Consider the following 17909-nt stretch of genomic DNA (forward strand, 5'->3'; position numbering starts at 1 on the left):
CCTAACCTCTAAATGTTTCCTAACCCTCTACTATGCAATCACACAGATGACTGAACTGGAGAAAAGAGCACACAGAGAGGCGTTTCCACTGAATGAATAACAGCTGCACAATTAAATCAGTGACTTCTTTACTGAGAATTAGGCTGCTGTACCCTTAAGATGAATAAGTTCTCATTATAAGTCACAGGTTGATGACACAATGGAAACATAGCCCCCTACTGTATGAGCTTGTTTCTTTTGTCTGCCTTCTGGCTGCAGTGCTCTGCATGCTGCTGCTCTGATCTGTGCAGCTGCACTGCAGAGGCTTTTCAGTCGGTGGTATCCGAGCGCTGACTTGTCATGTGTCTGTGTTTGTAGAACATGGGTTCACTTTAACATGCCTAATGATGGAACTGGGTGATGGATGACAGGAAATGATGTGTTAATCCCTAGGAACTGACAGTTTTCTGGCTTTACTCGACGCTGCATCCTTGTCTCCTCCCCCATACCATCACTTTCTCTTTCTTCCCTCATGACTCTGTGCCCGCTCTCTTCTTCCTTACTACGCTTCTCTCTCTACATCATTCTTCTTTCTCCTATTCTCCCACCCTCCCCTCCCTTCTGCTCTCCTCTCCTCCGAGTGGCGACACTGTGACTGCCTGCGTCAGCCAGCCTTTGCCAGCTAGTGAAAGCTGCTACTGGAGGTTGCCGTATCCTGCAGAGATCCCTGTGTGTGTGTGTGTGTGTGTGTGTGTGTGTGCGTGTATGTGTGTAAGTGTATGAGTGCACGCAGATGGGAAAGCAACTGAGTCAGGGAGGGCTGCCTCTCATCTCTCCGCTGTCATCGCCATCCTTTCCTCTCCTCCTCCTCTGCTGCCATGGAGCTCCAGCAGGCTGAATCGCAGCAGCATCTGCAGAAAGGGCTGAGGTAATACTGTGTGTTATAGAGGACTTTTGCTGTGTATTTAAGCGCACACAGCTGCACTGCATGCAGCCTAAGAGAGTGCATAATGTGTGTGTGCATGTGTGTAGACCTGCACTGTAATATATAGCATCTTGCTGGCGATCAGATTCCTACGCTTGTCAGTGCAAAGCATCTCTTCCACCTGGCTGCAAACATCTGTACGATGCTATCTTGCGCATATATGAGCCCAGCTAAGAATTTTCTTGGTTGTCCTCATACATGTTGGATTGTGTGTGTGTTTCTTAGGTGCCTCAGTTCCTGCTCTCCTCCAGGTTTCTCCCACAGATCACATGACCTATACAGCAGGAAAGCAAACACTAGATATTCCTCCTTCTCTGCTATTGCGTGTACTGATCCCAGCCGCCTGTCAGTGTTTTGCATTGTAGTGATGGGGTACATGGTACATACCCTATATTTGACAAGATACTAAAGAATGATGGGCCTGTCAGTGCCTGTGTAGAGACTGCATTGCATTCAAAGTTTCCCGTCAACTGCTTTATATATACATATATATTAAACCTACAGTGAAGCTTTGCACAACATGTTGCCCACCTTACCCACAATGCAATTTGACCATCAAGAGCTGGGTGGTATTCTTGTAGGTCCTACTGAATCCTTGAGCTGTTAGTCTTAAGAAGAGACAAGGAGCAGGGCCACAGACTGGAGAGACACTGCTGGAGGCAATAATCAGACTTCTGACAGCTCCCTCTAGAGGCACAAAAGGCTACCTACAATTTTCATACATATTTACTGGAGTTTTTCCTTAAAGCTGTTTTAAAAAAATAAATTTATTTATTCTCATTCACATGAGAATGAAAATGTCAGGTTTAGAACAACAGTATATTAAACTATAAACCTATGCTCACTGGTACACGGTCCAGGTGAGGTTGGACTGATCCGGTGTAAAAAAGTAAAAAAGTGGATTTGTGCACTAGAGGGGGCATCATATCTCCTGCCTCCTGAACTCTGTCACTCTAGCCGAAAGTGAGAACTGTGTTGTGTTCTACGTGTGAGAAATCCAGCTGTGAACAATGTAACAGCTTGATTCCAGTGACAGTGGAGTTGATGAGTGAGAACATCTGCCTTATTCAAATGTTGAATTTGCATCACAAAAACCATATCCCTGCCTTTTCTTGAACTGGCCTCATTTGCTCTTGTAGAACCAAACTGATCTGCATAGATGGAGGTTGCGATTCATTTGGGATGATCTTTCAGCACTGTGCTACCATATTATGTTTCGCATTAATAACAATGCGCAGCAAGTTCTTGATTTAAAAAATATATGTGATTTCTTGTCTCTGCAGGTAGATGTGCGAGTGTGTGTAGTGCTCTGTTGGGCCATTATGGAGTGTGTGTGTCTGGGAAGGTGGACGTCGGGCTCGGCCGTCGTGTTCCTTCACACACTGGCCCTGTCCTGGACAGGTAAGAAACATGGCAGCTTCAGTCCTGATTATATCTGTCGTACTAATTATGATCTTGACTCCAGTTTAGTCATAGCTGACAGGTGTCATTGATATACAGACTTTATATAAAAGATGGAAGCTATAACTGGGATATCATATTTGATCACGTGGTTTCAAAAGACCAAGATGACGATGATGAAAATAAATAAATAAATAAAATTAGACTGGCAGCACAATCATTGGTGGTTAGCACTGTTGCCTCACAGCAAGAAGATTTTGTGTTTGAATCTACCAGCCTGCAAAGTTCTTTCACATGGAGTCATGTGACGAGGATGGATGGTTGGATGGATGAATGAACCATAATATATTAGTGCTACTCTTGTACCTATAGGTGCAATTGAGCCCATTCCTAAAATTGACGGATGGCACGGGGGAGGTGTGACGCTGCAGGAGAATGTGACACACCGGTTCAACTGCCATTCAGATGGCTGGGACCCCCACGCCCCTCCCATGCTGACCTGGTATTTGAACGGCGAGCAGCAGAGGGATCCATCGCCAAACCGTGGCCGTCTAGTCATGACATCACAAGAGGATTCTGAGGTGATGAGACCGGGGTCCAATCACAACAGCACCTTCTCTTTGAGGGCCAGAAAGTGGGACAGGGAACTGGTGTGTGTCGCATCAAACCCCAGGACAGGCGAGAGCTACAACGCCACGGTCACGCTCAATGTACAGTGTGAGTATGTGGGCCCATGTGTCTTCACCTGATGCATTTGACGAAATGCTGAATTTCTCTTTCTCTGTGTCTCAGTCCAGCCAGAAATCCTCAGGGTGAATGCCCACTATAGTGAAACCTCAGACCCCGGACTCTCCCTGGTCCTCTTCGCCTTGGTGCGGTCAAATCCACCTGCCACGATCACCTTTGTTGACCAGTCCGGCCAGTTGGTGGCCAATACCTCTGACTTCCTCATTCTGGACTCACGAAGCTACCCCTGGCTGACCAATCACACGCTGAGAGTCACGCTCAGCAGTCTATCAGGAAATGTCTCGCTGAATGCCAGCAACAGCGTGGGAACGGCGCTAAGCAACCTCACACTGGCAGGTGAGACAAATCTACCATGACTTCAGAAACTACATGTGATGATAATACAGTCATCAGGACCTCTACAGCACATCTCTTGGCCTTAGTTTCCTGTTTACCATGCAATTATGAGATCACTAAAAGAAAAAGTGAAAAAAAACCCCCAACATGTGGAATTATTCCTTTAAACTCTCCACTTTCTGTCTCCAGAGTTCCTGCAGTCTCGTGTGGAGGTGCCCATGCTGGGAATCGTGACCGGAGGAGCCATGGCCTTTATGGCTCTGCTCATCCTCAGCCTGATAGTTCTCTGCCTCATGCAAAAAAACAAGAGCAAGTCTATTGGTGAGACTCAAGTGTGCATGCATGCAGTGGAGAAACAAGCTGGAAAATTTGATTGCAGCATGTATTCTTAAGGTATTCTTCAGCAGACTAACACACATCCCCGTTTGATGTTACAGAGGATACAGTGGAGATTGTGATGACCAAGAAGAGGTAAGCAAGGAGGGCAGACTTGTGATGTTACAGCACAAAAAAGTGGAAATCTCAGCAGTCATTGCCATTATTCTTTCTAAATCTTCAACGTTTGATTGACACCACACCGACACCATCTCTGTATTCCAGCACATCCATATTTCACATCTCCCTTAATAATTTCCACCTCAGCGCATTAGCGGACTGAAAACACTGCTGAAAGCATTTCTCTGCTCTTAAGAATACTTTATGTGCATCCTACAGATCAATACCATCTCTAATCCAAGTTTGATATCTTCCACACAGCGAGTCAGCCAATCTGAAGCCGGATAAAACTGATAAGACCCTCATCCCCAGAGAGAACATGTCCCTGCCTTCAAACATGCAGCTCAACGACCTCAGCACTTTAAAGAAAGGTACATTTACCACAGTTTAACCGCAGCACAGAATCTGACCGTGCTAACAGTTTAAGAATACAACACTTTAACAATAAATCACTCACTTATATCTTTGAGTGTCCGATAATCAGGTGCAAAAACCTTTTGACGGAAGAAGCAGGACAATGTTATCTGACAATCTTGGTGTAAAATGTGTTCTCTTTTTTGCTCACAGTTAGAGAAAGGATTACAACCAGACTTTACTTCTGAGATGTGTCTATTGAAACCTGTTTCTCTGGGTTTCCAGTCAGTCTGGTTCTTCGCCAGAACAATCACCTGCTTATCTGTCAGTAAAGCAAACAGAAGGTCAGGAAAAACGTTAGCTAGACTTATCTGTCTTAACTTTTTTTGTTTTGTTTTTATCTAGAGTGCGCACACACACAGAGATGCAAATTTCATTGAATTCTTTGTAAGTTATTTTTCGGTTTGGCAAGTTATTTTGATTATTTTATTTTATTATTTATTATTTATGTCGTGTGGTAGCTAAACCTAGCTTAGCTTAACATAAATTTAGCTTAGCATACACTGTGATTGTTTAGGAAGTACTGCAGCACATCAGCCCCCTCCAAGAAATGCATTGTTACATGTTTGGTTTTTACAGACTGCTTTCAATAGGTTAAATAAATAGTTGATAGTGTGTTAATTTGTACACTTCAATGGAATGTTTTAGCTTTTTAGCCATTTTACTTGTATTTCTGATTCCGTTTAGCCTGTTAGCTACAGCAAGTATCTAGCTGGGTGTGACACTTGTATCAGTTTCTATCCATCCTTCTAACCACTTCCTGGAGCCTATCCCAAATGTTACTGTAATGTTACTGTAATGTGAATACACTTTAACTTGATTTTAAAAATCTCACCACAGCTTCCCCACCAAAAAAAAGGATAACATCTTACATACTACTGCATCCTCCATCTTTCCTGTATCACTTTTTGTAGCCCGAGAGGCCGCCCAGCAGAACAGTGTGGGAGAGGAGAAGAAAGAGGAAGAGGAGGAGGAAGATCTATCTTTAGCCTATGCTGCCAGAGGTCAGGGAAATACTCCTGATCCTGTTGAGTTTTTTCTCCACTTTTTAAAATACTTTAACACAAGTTTTTGTATCAAGGAACATTAGCGTTCTTTCTTTCCCCCCTAATGTTTCCAGGTTTTGCCAGATATCCGATGGTGGGCTACATCTATAAGGTGAACAGCACAAGCAGCGAGGAGATCTGGCTCTGACGTCCCTGAATGTAACACACATACTGTACATGCATGCTACTTAAAAACAGTCCAGCCATCCCGAAGGAAACCCAGAGCAACTGCCACTCAACCAACAACTCAGGCTGGACTGACACGAACAGGATCCAGGATCTTGTTGGTGGAGTTTAACACCATTCTGCTGACCGCATCGACATGATCACAAGTTTCATAACCACACAAGGAAACTGTCTGTGTGTTTGTTACCAAGTGCTCGGTATTTACACTGCTGACATGTTGTCTCAACAGTATGAACTGCAAATGAAGCGCTCATCCTACAGTTTGTTTCGACATGATCTCCTGTAAACATGCTCATAATGTCCCTCCTCTGTGTTGCATTACTGGAATGCATTAAATGTTCTATGCTAACACTGATACCTGAATAAAATGGTGCATAATTATAGAATACGTATTTGGTCATGGAAATGTTAAGATGCAATGTACTGTATATTTGTATGCATATGTATATGTGTATAAAAGAAGATGTCTAATAAAGATAATATGGAGACTGTGTGGAGGCAAAAGCTGGAAAATGCTGTGGTTGCAATCAACACTCACCAGGGGGCGCTGCAGAGCGGTTTACGATGAGAGTCGTGTGTTGTTGGCATTGTTCTAGCAATAAGTGTTGTGTGATGGAGAAGGCACTGTTGCATTTGGGGGAAACGTAATTGGGTACTCTATAGCTGTAGCAGGTGCAGGAGAAGAATAATCTAGCTCTTTAGGTTTAACTGTGTGTGTGTGTGCCAGGTGTTACCTCTGGGTCACAGGTTCCTGTGGCTTTTCATCAAACAGGAAGTCGAGTTGTGTTGTGGGAGCATCTATTTGCTTTCTCTCTGTTTTTCTTCTGCTCTGTACAGTAAATGCAGTCTGTCACACACATAGTGGGAAAAGAAAACATTCACAACACACGGGGGAATTAAAATATTCATCTGAACACACACGCTTGTGTTTGTGCCTTCGTTTTACCAGATAGAGCTGCTCACCACCACCGGCACGAACATATCCCAGAGCAAGCATACACCAAGCAGCAATTACTGTCAACAGGCTGATCAGTCATTCCCATAAGGCGGAATTTTCTTCTCCGGTTGTTGTTTGTGTTTTTTGTAAGATGTGAAAGCTGCCATGACAAAAAATCACGTGGGTAGGGGAAAAAAGGAGTTTCGATACCCACAACATTTTAATCTTATTACATATACAACAAACATGAAGTTTAGTGATCAAACAGGAAATGAGTGAACAGTTCAGTGAGGCTTTAGTGTTGAAACTGCACAAACTGATTTTTGTTGTGACAAGTTCAAAATACTCGACTGCAACTTAAAATGTTGCTTGTGTTGGTGAGAGTGTAATAAACATTATTAGCTAAGTGCATCTGAACATGTCAAAGTCACAGTCAGGCTCCTCCAGATGTAGGAATCAACAAAGCCTGCTGAGACAGAAGATAAACCAATCACATTCACTTCCGTTTCATGCACATGCACAGAGAGACTGAGACACTGACAGACAGAAACTGGATGCTCGGCAGCTGAGACCCACAGTTCTTCATTTTGTGGTCAGTGCTTTTATTTAAAAGTTGATATTGTGTTGTGTTGATATTGAGTGTTGATATTGTTATTTTAATTTAGAGTTAATAATGTGTACAGCTTGAATTTTAGGAATAAAACAAATTAAACCTGGTTTCAGAGTTTGTTGGCCAACTAAAACGATTTCCTCTGAATAGCACATTAAATGTTGTATTTCATCATCTATTATCTGTCTCTGTAAGTCCAATAAATGGTTGACATGGAGTAGAAAATGGCGTACTTCCTGTTGCTCTGTAGTTCGCTCGCTCTTACTTGCAGGGAACTGAACTGTTTCCTTCTATCAGCAGCAGAACTCACAGGAACAATGAAGAATCACTTTGCTTTGGCCTCCTGTTTGCTGCTGCTTTGGACCTTCACAGGTAGGCCTGCCACACCATTTTACCCCTCACTGACATTAAAAGAAAATCATTGTAGGAATCATAATTCAGTGACAGGGTTTTAATTTCAACTTTGAATGTTACAGAGGTACATGTTGGTTTTATTTTTACAATTTTCAAAAATATTTTTCTCAGAATTTCTTGCAGTGTTTGTCAGCTGTGAAAAAAACGGTAAGAAGACTACTTTTTTCATGTGACTATGTAGCATTATAGATGTGTGTGGAAATATATGAACTATGTGGTAATGTACAAGTAACAGTTAAACGTTAAAACGTTTAAAGTACATGCAAGTTTGAGGTGTTCAATTTTATTTATTTATTTTTTCCACACCAGACATAAAAGTGAACCAGCTCGCTGAGGGAATTAAAGTGATTTGTCCTGACAGTTACGAACCAAAAGAAAGACCATTGAAAAAAAGAGACAACAACACCAAGGAGTACACATGCAAAAATTCTGAGGCAAAGGAACTGAAAATCTATGTGAAGTTTCGCAGTAAGTTGTATTTGTGAAATGTGATGAAAAAAACTTCAGTTTTCCATTTTATTGTGCCTAGTATGCATACTCTTTTGTACTTGTTTTACTTGGCTTCATTCTTTATAATAATGTAAAGTAAGTAGCCTACAGTAATACTTAAAGGTTCCTGACAGAACTGAATCTGATAAAAATGTCAAATTGTCAGGATACCTGTGAATAAATGTAATTATTGTTTGTGTGTGTTCGCAGGCTGTGACAACTGTGTAGAGCTTGACATAATGTCTATAGTGGGCATGGTCATAGGAAATGTGGTGGCCACCATTGTGATTGGAGTGGGTGTCTATCTCCTCGCCTCTCAGACTCGAACCGGCCCCGTTGTCTCTAACAGAAAGAGTAAAAGTAAAGACTGTCTATCTGTCTTTTACCGTGGAAAACATTGGTTCTAAATAACAGATGTAGTATATTTTTAAACACCCTGCAGGATTGGTCTTTAGTCACTGGTTAAGAATGTTGTGCTATTATTTTAATTAGTTCGCCCCATTGGGCACAATTAGCATTTGAGTGTCATATTGGTCACTGGTAGAGGAGAATAGAGCTCCAGCTACAATTCAGAATTACTCCGAATCAAATCACTAAGAGTTAAAAACTATAGTCATTTAAATAATGCACACAAATACCCTAAAAACATTATTATTAATAATAGCTTTACTGTTAACTCAAATTGCCATAAGCAGATGAGCTTGGTGAATAATAATTCATGTGTCCTCAGGCTCTGACAGACAGCATCTTGTTTCTGAAAGCAGAGGACCGTCCAATGACCACTACCAGGTAAGCTGAAACACGAACACCCGTCGTAAATGTGAAAATACCACTAATAAAAACACAGCAACTGACACCTTTTCTGCAACAGCCTCTGAGGAGAGCTGGCCAGAGAGATACATATGACGAACTCGTCCACAGAAAATAAACGGAAGGATGCTCACTAGGTCCATCGCTGGAAACTGAAGTTCCATGAGTCCTCACATCTGAAACATCCGACAGCAGCCCCCGACAGAGGGAAAAACTGTTTCCAGGGTTTATGTTTAGCTTGGTTTATGCCCATTTCTAATGTAAAGTCTCTTCCAGCTTTACTTTCATCATGCTTGTAAGACAATGCTTTTCAGACGCCAGAAAATCGAGGCACAATATTAACTGTAGTATTATTTTTGTTTATTAATGAAAAACTAGGATTATCTTGGTACCCAAATGAAAAACTCAAGGAATAAAATTGACTGCGTTGTCTTGTTATGCTATCGCTAGTGGTGAATACTTCTCTAATACTTTTCTTTGGTACAATTTTAAGGTAACTGCTATATTATAATTCAGTCCTAATGTATAAATGAGCTTTATACTGTGCTTTTTAATACCCTATATTGTAATGGTGTCACCATAACCATGTACTGATGATAATTGTGACATTTAAAAAATAAATATTAACATTGTGTAAGTAATGCACATATGATAATATAAATGTAGTTTGATTTTTAACTCATTTCAAATAAAGATCTCACGCATTCGACAAAGTTGTAGATAAATTTGACTGATGGCATTATTGCTATTATTTTTATTATTCCTGTGTTTTGATACATATCCTTATTAATTTCTTCAAACTGTTATTTTGACATGAAAATCTGAAAACGCCCCAGTATGTCTATATACATATAATTATTTGTAAATGTAAAAAAATAAAGCACTATTTAATGTTAAACCAGTTGTTCTGTGGTTTCAATTAAGTGATAAGTTAGATGCCTTTTCAGCCCTATTTTTCTTGATTTTTGTTGTCCATTCACTCAATCTGCATGAACGTGAATATGTCAAATTTAGCTACATGTCAAATCCTTTATAACCAAACCACATGGGCTTGTTCAATATGTAAAAAGCACGATATACATTTTGACCCCCCCCCACAAATTTAACAATATCACAGGGACTAAAAACGTAACACAAACTCATTTGATGAAAAAAATCCCTCAAACTGAATAAGCAGATTTTCAGAATTATCTTTTAGATAAGGACGCCTGACAGTTCTCTCGTGTTCAATGTGGAGGAGCCTCCAGGTCACTGAGCATCTAAGGAGACTGAACATTTATAGATGAGTTTAAGAACAGCATATTTAGTGAAATAATTAACATATTTAATTTCTTAATAACGCAATGCTGTTTGCTACTAACCTTTTACAGAATAACGGGGTTTAATAAGACTCCATAAGCATCCATGAAGGGATCAATGCTGTTGTAACAGTGAAACAATGGCAGTGAGTCCGGTGCAGAAATCTTTCCGTATTCATCCAATGATAGTACCATTTTCAAATAAACTGATCTGTACCAGATCAAAATAATCAAAATATGTACAATCTGAGTTTCAATTATTATTATTATTATTGTTCTTATTATTATTAGTAGTATTATCAGTAGCAGTGCAAAAACTGTATCTACATTATATTTTGCCAATGCTTTGCTGAAAAAAAACGAGGTTGAGCTCAACTTCAGCACAGAGGTTACATCATAAATGTTAACACATCATCCAAAAATCCACCCAAAATGTTGATGTGAATATCCCACTGTTAACACGTTTTCAGTTTATTTTATGCACCTGACTAACAGGTGCGATTTGGAGTGAAAAGTATTCTTCATGATCTTCTGTTTTTTGGAAACACTTCATTTCAACTGTGTACCTTGTGAGATAAAAAAAAAAAGCTTGAGAACCACAGAGCTAAACTTGCTGACTGAAGAGCCCCCTTCTTCACAGCCCAAGTGTTTGGATGTGACAGTGGTACTATCGTGATGCTGCTACAGAAACAAGAAGACCTTAATTTCACCATGTTCCAGCATGGTTCTTTTTCTTTTTGGAAAAGGTTCTTGTAACCACAGAAGTTACAATAAATGTAGAATAACCATTATGCTGTCTGTCAGTCCTAGAATGCTCCCTGTCTTTCTTTATGGAGAGTGGTTGCCTCCAAAGGTGTGTCAGTCCTCAGAGACATATTAAAATGTACAACTGTGTGTTAAAGCTATTTACAGCTGGGACAAAATATGATATCTGTGTCGTGACTAATTTTTTTAATTTATTTTTTTTAACACGTAGTTTGAGATTAAAGCCTTAGTTATGGGCGTGACTGCTTAGTTTGACAGGTGTGCAGACACTGACAGATGTCTGACTAACTATGCTAATTTGTGTCACTACACCATCTTTGTGCAGTTGGACCAATTTTATTGGTATTATGTCACAAAAATCCAATCCAAGATGTTGGCACTTACTCTCTGGTGAGTTAAATGCTAGTATTTTATGAGCTTCATGCTGTTGAGAAGGTAATTGTGTCTGTGTGTTGCACAGTTTATAGAGGCAGCTTAGCTAGCAGTTTATAACCAAGCTTGCTAGCGTTAGCACTTCACTCTCTCTTCTAAAGTTGGTCAACACCATAGTTGCAACTAAAAACAAATACTGAGTCCAGATAGCAAATGCCGGTTTCATCTTTTTAATTGTTTGATGTAAAACCACTGAGTAGAACCTCTGCTTGAAAAACACATTGAGGCCTATTTAAGGTTTTGATCAATAACATGTAACATGTTCTAAGTAAGAATGGTCACTTAGTTGAATTATTTATGACCATTTTAATATGTTATTGTAATTTTAATGGTTAATAAATTAATATGCATGTAAATGTATGTGAACCTAATTTTTATTTTTATTCTTTTTTGTAGGGCTGTTAATAAGCTTTTTTTTTTTTCTTCTCTGGAGATTTTGCACATAATGCCAGTCAATCATATTAATGTGGAGTTGCGTAAGACTTGTAATCAGTTAAATTTTTACTCTTAAGAGAAAGTTACGCAACAAGGGCAAAGAGAAAAGCAGAGAGAAAGGTTAAAAAAACTGAAAGGTTAAAATAGTAACAAAGTGTTGCAGGAAACACAAAAGTTAAGGAGGAGAAAAACTCAGAGGCCTCCCTCCCTCTCCCTGTCAGATAATCTAAATAATCTTTGATAGCAGCTCGTCTTCTTCCTCACTCTGCTGTGACAAAACTACAAACTACTGTTTTCTACCTGAGCCGGAGAAGAGATCAAACAATGGAGCTTTAAGCAGCTCGGCTCTGAAACACAAACCTGATCTACACACACACACACACACACACACACACACACACACACACACACACACACACACACACACACACAAAACCAACTTCTGACTCAGGGCATGTTCACACACCTTCGAGCACATGCACGCTCTCATCCAACATGAACGTGTGTGCTCGTGCACACTAACAGATGAGCAGATGTAGGTCTGTGTGTGGGAGCGGTTTGACTCAACAAAGAGAGAAGAACACACCACCACCCCCCTCCTATTTTCTTTGCTTCTTTCTCTCACAAATATAGAGAAGATGTAAATGAAGATAACTGAGCAGTAAGTGTGGGTGTGTTTCCACTAAACACTGCTCTTCTGAGATGCTTACAGTGTAACAGATTTATCAATCACTAATAATCTGCATGGAGATAAAACATTACGTTGTGTTTCCCTCTTTTGTTTCCACCAGTACAGCTGTGCTCCGTCACTGCTGGGAAAAAAAAATCACACAGAACCCAAAACATGACATGATGTGATATTTCCACTGTGTCTTTAACACTATCAAAAATATGTTTATGCATTGAGAAATGTTTCAGAGATATATCGGATGTTTCCAGAGACGGTGATGTGTGCGACTGTCACAGCAGAAACGAAGGCATACTGGTGATGACTGTGTGATGGGGGCTGGGGTGCTACGGATATGAGCTGTGGCTTTGAGGCAGCTTCATGAATCGGTTACAGTTCTATCTGCTGAACCATCCCAGTACTGTTTTCAACCATGAACAAAGACATACATGAGAGCAGTGTTCACTGTGGTTTATTATATTAATGACGCACGTTGTCCATTACAGTAACAAAAAGGTTATCACATTATAATGTAATGAAAGAAGAAGCAAAGAAGTAAGCCTCAAAGGTCTGTGCATGCAGCATGTTACATATCTGATGCTCTTTTTACACGTCAGAGCTTAAAATGCTGCATATACTCTATTTATATATGTACAAGACATGCAAGTATATTTGAGTTGATATGATTTTATCGCTCTAAATTACAGCCCTTTCTGCCAATGTTTAGATTAAAAGATCAAAATACTCAAATGCCCATAAACACATATATTTGGCTATCCACATTATCAGGCACACTCCTACAGACTGATGTGATCCAATTCCATGTCAATACAGTAATAAATTTATTTGCTGCTGTGCACCCTCACCACTAACCAACTAACTAACACTAAAAACTTCATGACGGTAGCAAAACAATATATTTAAAAGCAAAACATGAATATTACAGGCATCAAGAAAGCAAACTTGCAGTCGCAGTGCTGTACTGCATTTCTGTGTACACCTAATAATCTGTACAATAAGCACACAAAAATTTGATTTCTTTAACTTTGCCTCTGACGGCGTCTTTCTTTATTCATTAGCCTGACACCTGTTTTTATGGCTCACAATATTGAAAGGTGATATTTAGTCTACAATATCAGTTTGAATATTTTGTTGTTTGATATACCCCTAACAGTCATTTTAGATAAGTTTATGTATTCTACGTGCTTCGTGGTAGCATCTTTGCAAATGGGCATTGTTGGCATTAACAGTTCACGACAACAAATACAAATTTGTAATGTTCATTAGGTTAATGTCAGTGCTAACGCTTTCTTTCTGTTGGACATGTTTCATGTTACATTTGGTTTTTTACTCACTTTTTGCAGGCTACTTTTCAGGCACTCATCATGTCACGATGCTAATATCATTTCATTAGAAAACAGGCAGATCATCACTGATTCATTTAAAATCAGCACCAACTCACCATTTCCAAACCACTTGACGACATACACAAACGTCTCCTTTATACTGAACAATTCTCAAAATATACTGGAAAATGGTTTTATATTGATAAAATCTGTTATTTTAACTTTTTTCACAAAAAAAATGTATTTAAATACTATATACTATAATACTAAATAATATTTAAATGAAATATCTTTAACTTTTGAATCTCAATGCAAATTCCGCCTGAACTCTACCTGCTTGTAAGTCAAAGGGAAACGGAGAAAATTTGTTGGCTTTTGGCTAAGGTGACCCTTCAAATTCAAAACAGAAGAAGCCACTGCACGCTACTCGGATCATGACTGATACTCTTGTGTGTCTTTTGTGATTGTTTTCCTTCATTTGTGCAGAGACCCGGAGTCGATAGTTGAAGTGCTTCTATCCCATCCTGGTGACCACCGTGGAGTAAGTGTCCTGGGCGCGAGTTTGAGGGTTCAGTGCCTGCAAGAAAAACAAAACAAACAATAAAATGTTTTGCTTTAGGATGCCAGATTAAGGTACACATCACCAAGTGGGTAAATAGTCCAATATGCTTAAATAATGTTATTTATTTACAGGAGGGAGGGATTTTAACCCTTCGCTGACCCTAAAAAATGCATCCCTTTAGAGCCCTGGGGACCAAAAATGGTCCCAGGGCCTCAGAAGGGTTAATCAACCACCCAGAAAGCCCAAGAAAATAAGTGGTTAAAGAACTACATCAGATCCATGAACCAGGTGAAAATGGAGTGATGCTCTTTAATCCCAACATATCTGAGTAGTTGATTTAGGGGAATCTCTTCTTCTAACACTTTTGCATGTATTACATCTTGCTAGTTCTCTCAAAATTGAGGGAAAGTATAAAATATTTGGGCAAGTTTGGACTCTGCTCATAGCAGGCTTTGGAATCACATCTTGGCAAATTAGTGTTAATATTTAGTGTAAACTATGTTCTATGTTGATAAACAGTTAATTAACTCTGGTCAGGAATTAATCCAGTTCCATTCAATTGCAACGTTGGTCTCGTTCCAATATCGTCTAACACAGTCTTATTTGTTACATGAAGGAACTGGAAGAATTTAGTGCAAACAAAGCTAAAAATATCTTTTTAGTCATTCAGATTTGATTTTTATCAAATGACATGTTCTGATTTTTATCACTCCTTGCACCACATCATTAAATATCATGTAAAACAACATTAAAATATGTGTGGAAAAGTAAAAAGAATTCACAGAACATGAAAACACCATTTCAGGACATTAATTGTTTCATCTGGTAAATAAAAAAAAGTATGAATAATTCAGTTCAATACAATTCAATTCAGTTTTATTTACTTAGTGCCAATTTGCCAATTCAGATCACTAATTAGTTTGGCTGCATTTTTTGTTTCTCTTTCTCTTCTTTCCCCCAAACTGTAATATATTAATATCTCTTGTTGCCTGAGTATACCTCAGGATTCCCAGGAAGGAAGAGAAAAGTATTAAAGGCAAAAGGACATCTGGAATACCCTGCTAAACCTGCTCCGTTCATCTAGCGGATAAACGGTAGAAAATGGATGGATGGTTGGATGGATGGATGAATGGGTGGTTAGATGGAGAAACCATGAAAACTATGAAAACATCAACAATATAAAAGCCATACTTTCTGAATTATTGGGGATTTAACATTCCAGGTAAAACAGAATTTTTATTATCCAGTACGTACCTCATAGTCAGGAGACGGGACAGGTGGACCTCGGCCTCCCGATCGAGGAGGTGCTGGAAGATGATGACAGAGTAAATACAACTTAACGCTTGTAATATCAATAATAACAGAATTTCTCAAGAATTAAAGGTGTATAAAGGACATGAGGTAACCTTTAACTCAACCAAGACAAAAGGGTAAACTAGTAGACTGTCACTCATTTGTCCAAGTGCACTTTTTACCTTTGGAAGGTTGAGGAGGCCCAGCTGGGCTTTTCTTCTTAGTGCACCTGTAGACTATGACCATCACAATTATTGTCAGGAGTAAGTCCCCGACAATCACCATAAATAATGTGTTTCCATCGAGCTCAAAGCAGTTCTCACACACTGGAGGTAAAAGACATCAAGTGTTAGAGCAGCATGAACAGCTAACACAAGTGAGGAAAGGAAAAAGATTCTTTTTCACTCACCATTTCCTTCAACATAGAAATAATATTTCAGATTAGGTTCGTATTCACATCTGTATTCGCCTTTACTCGTATATGTGAATTCATAGATATCACTTTCATTATAGACTTTTTCATTTTTGTCAAACCAATTCCCCCTTCCTGGACAGGTCAGTATGACTTTGCTCCTCCAGAATTCCACTTCGCCTGAAAAAACATGGACAGATATTAAGATACTTTTCACACAGAAAGGGACAATGTGAGACACTTTCCTTAAACTTGGCTCATCTTTTGCACATTGTGAATTTTCCCTGCATGAATACACATCATTCTAAATTATTATTAAAAGAAATCCTTTAACATTTACCAAAAGAGACCATGTCTGCTCACAATAAATGTGTTCAATATAGCAAAGACAAAAGTATATAAATGTCAAAAAGTGTATGTGGACATTAAAGCATATCATTGACATACAGGAAATTGTAGAAATTTCTTTGAAATGCTCTTAGATGTCCTAGTTTGTTGACAGAATTCATGTTTCTAAATCCAGAGAAGTTAAGTGAGACTCAATGACTTTAAAATATGAATTAAAACAAATGCCAGACTGTTACCTTGAGGGGTAGAATCCTCAGCCATCGTGGTAGCAACGCCGAGGAGGACGACGACGAGCACGGCCTGGACACCCATGCTGAGCATTTTCTTCAGGATGCCTGTTTTTGTTTTCTAGAGCTTTCTGATATATAGACTATAACTTTTTGAATATTTCCACTTGAAGATTTCAGTTACATCAAAATGCTGCTCAATGAGACGAAAAGCTTCAAATTAGACGAGGAGGTTCTCTCTCTCTCTCTCTCTCTTGTTCTGACACACACACGTTGCACCCACAGGAAGTGTTTTTTTTTTAAAGATGAATTCACGGTTAAACCTCAAAATGAAGTCAAACTGAAGAAGTATACTGAATAGAAATGCTTCTGCTTGTTTTCAAATTCATTACAGATCAAAAACACAATAAACTGCAAATGACAGCAGCTAACGTCACACCGCTTGAATGAGTAGCTCATATTTACAGTGTAGCGTATCTTTCCATGCTCTTTAGTTTGCACCTAAACTCCCCCTTACATGCAGATATTGTTTAGTCTGAAAACACAGTCTGAATCTTTGATGGGAATCAGTTTTATGTGCAGTGTGTGACGAGTGAGGATGGCGGCGTTCACAGCAGCTCACAGTGATGTTTGGGGCGGCTTTGCAGAACATATGATGCACTACTGTAAAGATCCTTAGATCAGTAAAACTTCTCATTCTGATCATTTTCCATGTGCATGATTAAAATACCAACATTTAACTCCAGTAAATCACAAAGAATCAAACATTTACAACCAAGCTGCAGTTTGTATGTTTCACAAACTGTGCCTCATATGCATCAGTATGTAACAACAACTCATAGATCAGTTCGAAATGATGGATAAAAGAAGTTTTTAGGTTATGAAAAACTTCTCTGTGACAAGTGTCTGAGCTATTTTTTGAGCCAACATGGCGGTTCCTGTTCTTAAACAGCACCTGCTTTGTGTGTGACTTGTGGATGTCTTTTTTTTTTTTTTACATGTAACGTCCCTTCCCCCATTTCTTGTTGTCTTCAAATAACCAAACAGAAAAACGTCACTGATAAAAGACCAATAAGAGTTTCAGATATTCCGTTAGAATTACAGATGATAATAAAATGTTGTCATGCAGTCGAACATGTCTGGAGGCGACAGACATCAAGACCCTGGCACTGAAAAAGCATTTTAATAACTATGGCTTTAGAATGTGTGTTAACTATGAATAAACGCTTAAACAGTGTGACTGTTCACTACCGGGTTTCAAATGTGACTTAGGTG

General features: G+C 39.3%; 3 protein-coding genes across 4 annotated transcripts; 2 read left to right on the forward strand and 1 right to left on the reverse strand.

The window, feature by feature from the left end:
- Positions 1-486: 486 nt before the first annotated feature.
- On the forward strand, positions 487-6102 carry tmem25 (transmembrane protein 25). Its single transcript, XM_085244637.1, has 9 exons — positions 487-907; positions 2248-2365; positions 2738-3082; positions 3158-3448; positions 3638-3769; positions 3886-3919; positions 4205-4314; positions 5272-5361; positions 5478-6102. Exons 2-9 carry the CDS (start codon positions 2287-2289, stop codon positions 5549-5551), a joined length of 1155 nt encoding a protein of 384 aa, XP_085100763.1. The 5' UTR covers positions 487-907; positions 2248-2286; the 3' UTR covers positions 5552-6102.
- A 918-nt stretch (positions 6103-7020) lies between these two features.
- Positions 7021-9747, forward strand: LOC146559354 (T-cell surface glycoprotein CD3 gamma chain). Of its 2 annotated transcripts, none has more exons than XM_085244655.1 (7): positions 7021-7118; positions 7437-7508; positions 7662-7697; positions 7860-8018; positions 8250-8399; positions 8770-8828; positions 8911-9747. In XM_085244655.1, exons 2-7 carry the CDS (start codon positions 7454-7456, stop codon positions 8965-8967), a joined length of 516 nt encoding a protein of 171 aa, XP_085100781.1. In that variant the 5' UTR covers positions 7021-7118; positions 7437-7453; the 3' UTR covers positions 8968-9747. The 2 variants fall into 2 exon arrangements, with proteins under 2 accessions (XP_085100781.1, XP_085100782.1); XM_085244656.1 differs by having other exon boundaries at positions 7039-7118; positions 7434-7508.
- A 3155-nt stretch (positions 9748-12902) lies between these two features.
- Positions 12903-17001, reverse strand: LOC146559355 (T-cell surface glycoprotein CD3 epsilon chain-like). The gene is made up of 5 exons (XM_085245173.1): positions 16644-17001; positions 16057-16239; positions 15830-15973; positions 15609-15661; positions 12903-14369 (listed from the first exon to the last, which is right to left on the reverse strand). Exons 1-5 carry the CDS (start codon positions 16726-16728, stop codon positions 14307-14309), a joined length of 528 nt encoding a protein of 175 aa, XP_085101299.1. The 5' UTR covers positions 16729-17001; the 3' UTR covers positions 12903-14306.
- Between the last annotated feature and the right edge of the window lie 908 nt (positions 17002-17909).

This window comes from Mchenga conophoros, linkage group LG14, assembly GCF_057382185.1.
Source record: "Mchenga conophoros isolate Kocher_MC1m ecotype Shallow Benthic linkage group LG14, M_conophoros_male_GT1.1, whole genome shotgun sequence".
Classification (NCBI taxonomy): Eukaryota; Metazoa; Chordata; class Actinopteri; order Cichliformes; family Cichlidae; genus Mchenga; species Mchenga conophoros.

What these genes read in the sequence shown, in the direction of transcription:
- tmem25 (XM_085244637.1), top strand. Translation starts at nt 2,287, where the DNA reads ATGGAGTGTGTGTGTCTGGGAAGGTGGACGTCGGGCTCGGCCGTCGTG. An exon ending in ACTGGCCCTGTCCTGGACAG is followed by an intron (nt 2,366 to 2,737) that starts GTAAGAAACATG and finishes TTGTACCTATAG; the next exon opens with GTGCAATTGAGCCCATTCCT. An exon ending in CCTCAGCACTTTAAAGAAAG is followed by an intron (nt 4,315 to 5,271) that starts GTACATTTACCA and finishes CACTTTTTGTAG; the next exon opens with CCCGAGAGGCCGCCCAGCAG.
- LOC146559354 (XM_085244655.1), top strand. Translation starts at nt 7,454, where the DNA reads ATGAAGAATCACTTTGCTTTGGCCTCCTGTTTGCTGCTGCTTTGGACC. An exon ending in GCTGCTTTGGACCTTCACAG is followed by an intron (nt 7,509 to 7,661) that starts GTAGGCCTGCCA and finishes TATTTTTCTCAG; the next exon opens with AATTTCTTGCAGTGTTTGTC. An exon ending in TGTCAGCTGTGAAAAAAACG is followed by an intron (nt 7,698 to 7,859) that starts GTAAGAAGACTA and finishes TTTCCACACCAG; the next exon opens with ACATAAAAGTGAACCAGCTC.
- LOC146559355 (XM_085245173.1), bottom strand. Translation starts at nt 16,728, where the DNA reads ATGCTCAGCATGGGTGTCCAGGCCGTGCTCGTCGTCGTCCTCCTCGGC. An exon ending in TTTCTATGTTGAAGGAAATG is followed by an intron (nt 15,974 to 16,056) that starts GTGAGTGAAAAA and finishes TTTTACCTCCAG; the next exon opens with TGTGTGAGAACTGCTTTGAG. An exon ending in TCCCGTCTCCTGACTATGAG is followed by an intron (nt 14,370 to 15,608) that starts GTACGTACTGGA and finishes TTTTTCTTGCAG; the next exon opens with GCACTGAACCCTCAAACTCG.